The sequence below is a fragment of the Tachysurus fulvidraco genome, chromosome 15 (genome assembly GCF_022655615.1).
Source record: "Tachysurus fulvidraco isolate hzauxx_2018 chromosome 15, HZAU_PFXX_2.0, whole genome shotgun sequence".
Lineage (NCBI taxonomy): Eukaryota > Metazoa > Chordata > Actinopteri > Siluriformes > Bagridae > Tachysurus > Tachysurus fulvidraco.
In genome coordinates, this window is record NC_062532.1 from 3321074 (window position 1) to 3328573 (window position 7500).

General features: G+C 41.6%; 1 protein-coding gene and 1 long non-coding RNA gene across 5 annotated transcripts in view; one reads left to right on the forward strand and one right to left on the reverse strand.

Moving 5' to 3' along the window:
• Positions 1 to 3781, reverse strand: part of sgsm3 (small G protein signaling modulator 3) — an 18122-nt gene extending 14341 nt beyond the window's left edge. For both annotated transcript variants that reach the window (XM_027177367.2, XM_027177368.2), the window contains exons 1-3: positions 3631 to 3781; positions 3334 to 3553; positions 1236 to 1293 (exon numbers count right to left, since the gene is read on the reverse strand). In XM_027177367.2, the coding sequence (XP_027033168.1) occupies positions 1236 to 1242 (7 nt within the window). In that variant the 5' untranslated portion in view covers positions 1243 to 1293; positions 3334 to 3553; positions 3631 to 3781. The remainder of the gene's footprint in view (positions 1 to 1235; positions 1294 to 3333; positions 3554 to 3630) is intronic.
• LOC113662482 lies at positions 2208 to 7223 on the forward strand. Of its 3 annotated transcripts, none has more exons than XR_007137913.1 (5): positions 2208 to 3073; positions 3923 to 4360; positions 4523 to 4622; positions 5895 to 6156; positions 6949 to 7223. It is a non-coding gene; the product is annotated as an uncharacterized LOC113662482 (long non-coding RNA). The 3 variants fall into 3 exon arrangements; XR_007137914.1 differs by having other exon boundaries at positions 6967 to 7223; XR_003445262.2 differs by having other exon boundaries at positions 3923 to 4263.
• The last annotated feature ends 277 nt before the right edge of the window (positions 7224 to 7500 follow it).

The window sequence follows — 7500 nt, forward strand, 5'->3', positions numbered from 1 at the left end:
AACATAATTCTTACAGTTACGTTTGTGTTATGCCGTAGTTTGGACGAGTTTATTATTTATCTGTAATATGGAAAAAAATATAAATAAAGAACAAGTGAGAGACCCTAAACTTTTGAATGGTAGCTACATAACATGATATTATGATCTAAGTATACATGTTGATTGACTTAAAATATCTTAATATATTTAAAATACATGAATATATTTAAAATATATAAAGGATTTACAGTTTAATTTGAATATAGATGAGCAATAGAGGAGCTCCAGATACATTTGCTTTTTTCTTTTGATACCAGGAACATTATGACATTTTCATGTGTGCCTTAAAGATCCTGTCACCAGGTACTCTGTTTGAAGTTTGATACCCTTTCCCTTGATTCTCTCTCTTTTCCATGTTAAAACTAGGTAATCTTTAAATTAGTTTAATTCTTGATTAGTTTGTCAATACCGTCAATTGTGTGTCAACACCGTCATTTGTGTGTCAACACCGTCAATTGTGTGTCAACACCATAAGATGGAGATTTTTTATTTTTATAAGAAAAATGTATGTTTCTTTTGTTCAATTGAGTGTGTTCATACATTAAAACACCAATTTATCTACATGCATCAGTGTCTTGTGTGCAGAAAACCATTGATTGTATATATTAAAAATGAAAAAATGAGTAAACTAAATGTAGGTAATTTAAAATGGCTAATTCCAAAACAATGTAAAATAATATTAAAAGTGTATACAATAGTATTTATCACTTAACCTTGCTAAAGCACACCATTTCTGCACACTTAAAGACTTTACAGTGTTGTTGAATTGATCAAACACACAAAAAGACATTTTTGTGTGTCAGACGGAGTTGACAAATGTAATAATAACTTAATAAGAGAGTAAATGTACATTTTTATAAAAAGTGGTTGAATAAAAAACCTGTTCCTTTTCATGCTATGATAGATGAGACCCGTGTTTATGAAGATATCCAGCTCAAATTAATGTAGGATCGATTTTTTGTTTGTCATTTATCAGAAGTACTTTTGTCTTGATCTCAAGAATCAGTGATATATTTATTTAAATACTATCTATGCATCTCTTGGTACCTCTCATGTGTCATTATAAAGGTGTCATGATACTAGTTTTTTCACTATGGTCCTAATTCAAACCAGATATTTCTAGGTTCTTTATTTGGTTTTGTTAAAGTGGAAGCTCTTTTAATCACCCGATCAGGACTTTATTAGATGATCTTTACCTGACATAGTGAAGGTGTGGAGGAGAGACGGAGACGAAGGAGATCTAGATCCAAACCTCTAAAAACAAGGAGAGAAAACAATCAGCACACTGTAACACTTACATGTGCATAAGGAGACACCCAGAACACACCGTTATTAATCACCAGGATAAAGAACACAAAGAACCTCGTTCTCACACAAGAAGAGAGAATAAACTCAGTGGGTTCTATCTGTCATTTATTGTCATGGGGAGGGGTGGGGGGACCACGAGGAGGGGTGGGGCGGACGACACCGGGAGAGGACAGAGTGCTGTGATGTGGGAAGGAGGAAGTGTGAATATCTGACTGGGACTTAGAATTCCACACACAATTCACTGGGATTAAACAGGACGGATCTGGTGAACAGGATATACAGATCTATTTTCTCTCTGTGTGTGTGTGTGTGTGTGTGTGTGTGTGTGTGTGTGTGTGTGTGTGTGTGTGTGTGTGTGTGTGTGTGTGTGTATGTATGTGTATGTGTGTGTGTGTGTGTGTGTATGTATGTGTATGTGTGTGTGTCCGTGTCCCACCATAGACAAACATATCCCAACCTTTCACTACATACAAAGGAATCTTTACTGACACACAAATTGCCTCAAGGTTCAACACACTAAAGCAAATTCACCCAAGATTTATTTCAACAACAACAACAACAACAACAACAACAAACACAGCTGACATCCACAACAACAAAAACAACAACAACAAACACAGCTGACATCCACAACAACCACAACAACAACAACAACAACAACAACAAACACAGCTGACATCCACAACAACAACAACAACAAACACAGCTGACATCCACAACAACAACAACAACAACAACAACAAACACAGCTGACATCCACAACAACAACAACAACAACAAACACAGCTGACATCCACAACAACAACAACAACAACAACAAACACAGCTGACATCCACAACAACAACAACAACAACAACAAACACAGCTGACATCCACAACAACAACAACAACAACAACAAACACAGCTGACATCCACAACAACAACAACAACAACAACAAACACAGCTGACATCCACATAACATCCCTTCGTGTGTTTACAAATGATGTGAATTGTGCAGAATTTACATAACACTCCATACTACTGTATTCTACTCCACCTGTAAACACCACCATCACACTGATACACATTGGGCTTTAACACAACACCTGGACAACAACTGGGACTACACCTGGGACTACAGCTGGACAACTGCTGGACAACTGCTGGGACTACACCTGGGACAACAGCTGGACAACTGCTGGGACTACAGCTGGGACAACAGCTGGGACAACAGCTGGGACTACACCTGGGACTACACCTGAGACTACACCTGGGACTACACCTGGGACTACAGCTGGGACTACACCTGGGACAACAGCTGGGACTACAGCTGGGACAACAGCTGGGACAACTGCTGGGACTACACCTGGGACTACACCTGGGACTACACCTGAGACTACAGCTGGGACTACAGCTGGGACTACAGCTGGGACTACAGCTGGGACAACAGCTGGGACTACAGCTGGGACAACAGCTGGGACAACAGCTGGACAACTGCTGGGACTACACCTGGGACTACACCTGGGACTACACCTGAGACTACAGCTGGGACTACAGCTGGGACTACACCTGGGACTACAGCTGGGACTACACCTGGGACTACAGCTGGGACTACATCTGGGACTACAGCTGGGACTACACCTGGGACTACAGCTGGGACTACACCTGGGACTACACCTGGGACTACAGCTGGGACTACACCTGGGACTACACCTGGGACTACAGCTGCTCAGGTAAACCACTGGTAAGCCCTCAGCACCTCACCAAGACATTCAAATAAAACAATAAAATGTAGAAAATATATTTTATTAGCGTTAATATTAATCGCTAATTTAATGTTATTCAGGGTTTTTCAGGGCTTCAGTGTAGTAAATATTATTTATCAGTAAGTGATATTACGGTATTTATGTCACCTGCCTCTCTACCCAACTAACTAACCAGCTAACTACTGCTAACAGCTAACTGCTAGCATCCTCGCCCCAGAACAGCAGGTTAAAGCCTCACCTTTTACACCATGACTGAACTCCACCTGCACACACGTCCACTTTGTGTTAGTGTTAATGTTGCTGTTAAATGGAGGTGTTTAGCAGGTCTGTTAGCCGATGATGCTAACGCGTTAGCTTCAGCTCCGAGTCCAGCACTAAGTGTTTTGCGTCACGGTCCTGTTCGCCTGCTGCTTCTCTCACCAATGTTCCTCCGCGCAGAAATGTAGTTCGGCCAGCGACTAGACACGAACAGAAAAGAAAACAGTAAAATATCATAGAGTTTGGCTTTTTAGTCATTTGTGTTTTACATTTATACCCGAGTGTGAAAACCGCGACAAATATCCATTTGAGATCCGGCTCTAGAGTTCCATATGGAGGAGATTTCCTTGAGTCACCGTATGTATCCATCCGCCTCCTTCAGTCACTGCATGTATCCATCCACACTCATGACGTCAGCGCTCAGCCTCAGCCTGCGTGGTCATTCATTTACATTTAAAGTCAATAAAATAAAGTAAAATGGCAAATAATTATTCACACAGGTCAGTTTTGTAAATATATTGTACATCTTAATTATTTCTGTTATTGTTATTGTGATTTTTAATGAGCAGATACTAGTGGTGAGGAACACGGTGGTCCAGTCATGATCTCTCTAGTGGTGAGGAACATCTTGGTCCAGCAGGTCATGATCTCTCTAGTGGTGAGGAACATCTTGGTCCATCAGGTCATGATCTCTCTAGTGGTGAGGAACATCTTGGTCCATCAGGTCATGATCTCTCTAGTGGTGAGGAACATCTTGGTCCATCAGGTCATGATCTCTCTAGTGGTGAGGAACATCTTGGTCCATCAGGTCATGATCTCTCTAGTGGTGAGGAACATCTTGGTCCATCAGGTCATGATCTCTCTAGTGGTGAGGAACATCTTGGTCCATCAGGTCATGATCTCTCTAGTGGTGAGGAGTGTCATGTAATTTGTTGTGACAGACAGAGACAGACAGAGAGACTTCCTTCCTGTCTGCACCATTAATTACCTTCAAATCCTTTAACTCTGTAAGCTGCAAAAAATAATGAAATAATCATTAAATAAGAGCTTTATAACAACTGAAGAATCTCAATAAACTGTCTTCACTCTCTAATTAACGCTTCTCTCTCTCTCTCTCTCTCTCTCTCTCTCTCTCTCTCTCTCTCTCTCTCTCTCTCTCTCTCTGACAGGAGCAGGTCGACTGTAGGAAGTTTTGGCTTCATGTATAAACATTTGGAACATTTCACCCCCTCCACAGATTTAGAAAAGTTTGTGTCTTCTGTGTTTTGGGTAAGGAAACGAATGCACGCGTGTGTGTGTGTGTGTGTGTGTGTGTGTGTGTGTGTGTGTGTGTGTGTGTGTGTGTGTGTGTGTGAGTCCCCTCTCACTCCTCCATTCTTCATGTGCTTCAGTATTTAATCGATGCTACTGCAGAACGTGATGAGGCTCACGATTCAGTGTCCTAAGCTGACCAGCCTCACCTCACTGCTGTATATATACTGTGTGTGTAGGGGAGAGAGACAGAGAGAGAGAGAGAGAGAGAGAGAGAGAGAGAGAGAGAGAGAGAGAGAGACAGAGAGACAGAGAGAGAGACAGAGAGAGAGAGAGAGAGACAGAGAGAGAGAGAGAGAGAGAGAGAGAGAGAGACAGAGAGAGAGACAGAGACAGAGAGAGACAGAGAGAGAGAGACAGAGAGAGAGACAGAGACAGAGAGAGAGAGAGAGAGCAAATTACACAAACAGCGACAGGGTGGATAATAGGATGTTGGTGGTTAGAGAAGTTTTCTGTGTTCATCTTGTATCATGAAGCTCTCGAAGATAAAAAAACCACTCTGAGAGAAACAAAGGACAAAAAACATGAAGTTCAACTTTTCCACAGATGCAGAAGTGAATAAATACTAGTAACTTTAGACCAGTCTGTATGGCCCACATCAGGAAGAACAGGTTATTCAACAGAAACATTCAGGAGAGTCTGAATTTAACAGTTTAAAGAAAAAAAAGGAACTAAACCCGATTTAATATCATTATTTAGAACAGTTTTTCTCTTTAATTCTTTAGTGGACTGAACATGTGAACACTAATGACAGTAAAGTGTCATGAACCCACACACAGACGCGGTAATGCAGCTTTTGTCCAGCAGGTGTCACTGTGTTCATTGTGTTCATATGAGTGTGACACTTATTCTGTGTGTGAGGCATCATTTACACTTTTACGTGCACGTGTGTGTGTGTGTGTGTGTGTGTGTGTGTGTGTGTGTGTGTGTGTGTGTGTGTGTGTGTGTGTGTGTGTGTGTGTGTGTGTGTGTTTACACTGAATACGTGGTGATTTCTAACAATATGAAGAGAAAAATCTCTGCAACATCTTTTACACATTGATAATGATTATAAAGTTTAACATTAGAAACCAGAATAAAGAAATTCATATAAAACTTCTACAGACAAATCTTTAGTGTTTGCAAACCTCATTTATTTCAGAATCAGATTTATTCACCAAGTGTGTGCAGAAACGTCCTCCTGAAGTTCCTCATCTTATCTCGTCTGCTCGTTTTGAACATGTTCATCAGGTCCAGGTTGTTGTGACTGCTCCAGACAGCCAGCTGCTCGCCTCCATCCTGATGAGACCGATGACTGTAGTGTTGTCTACAAATATCAGGAGCTGGACAGAGGGATGTTTAAAGTTGTGGTCATTTGTGAAGAGAGACAAAAGCAGTGGGGAGAGGACACAGCCCTGAGGAGCTCCAGAGCTGATGGTGTGGCTGTTGGATGGGAGTTTTTCCAGCCTCACTCACTGCTGCCTGTCTGTCAGGAATCTACTGACAGATGGAGGTGGGAACAGAGAGCTTTCATTTCAATGCATTATTTATTTATATCATATAATGAAGTTAATATGAAGAATATAAAGCTTCCGTTCTTACTGAAATAAACTCACTTTAGACAGACAGACAGACAGAAAGACAGACAGGCAGACAGACAGACAGACAGACAGACAGATACACAGACAGACAGAAAGACAGACAGACAGACAGACAGACAGACAGACAGACAGACAGATAAACAGATAGACAGATAGATAGAATGTTCTAATGTGCTGGATGTGTAAACTTTTTGTCACGTTGCATCACCTGCTGTGTGTTTAAACTCCTCTCCCTGAGGCTGCATGTGAAAGTGAAGCAGCTTTGCAGTGACACTGGCTGGAGTCTGATACACACACACACACACACACACACACACACAAACACACAGTCACACACACACACAAACACACAGTCACACTCACACTCACACACACACAAACACAAATATTCACACACAAACACAATCACACATACTCACACACAGACACACAAACACAAATACTCACACACAAACACAGACACACACGCACACACACAGTCACACACAAACACACACACAGTCACACTCACATACTCACACACAATCACACACAGACACACACACTGACACACAGACACACATACACACACAATATTTAAAAAAGTATTAATGATTATTAAGGAACATTGTGTCCTTCTTATTCTATCCGATCTGCATGAGAGATGATTAGGAGTGATGATACAGGAGCTCTGATGGTGGGAGGTTTTCCTGTTTCTCACACAGCTATCGTTCCATCTTCAGCTAAATGAGCTCCTGGATGTGATCCAGTCCGGACACAAGACGGCTTTGTGCTGAACTCCGTTCTCTCCTCACAGTCCCTGAATCTCCACACAGAGTCTGAGAGACCCCCACGACTCCGTCCTCGTCCTTCTCGCCCTGTTATCATCACCAAATTTTCAACAGAATGAACTGGAACACAGAGCAGCTTCTGGGTTCATCACATTACTCCAGGAGCTCCTCAGGTTCAGATCATCTGTCACACATTATCTTAAAGTAAACCTCACAAAATAAAATGATGGTCCTGTTCCTCTCTGCCACGAGTCACTGCCTCAGTGGGGGTGTGGGGACGAGTCATATGTCTTGTGACTGTATATAATGTACATGACTGTGTGTGATGTGTATCAGTTAGATGTTCAATCCCAGCTTTAGATTTAAGTAAACTTGCCTTTTTTCCAGTTTGAGTCTATTTTTAGAAGGAGTCTAAGATGCTTTGAGATTTCATGCCGACCTACAAAGAAAGTTGTGCGTCGTACAGCTGACCCTAATCCTTCAGAG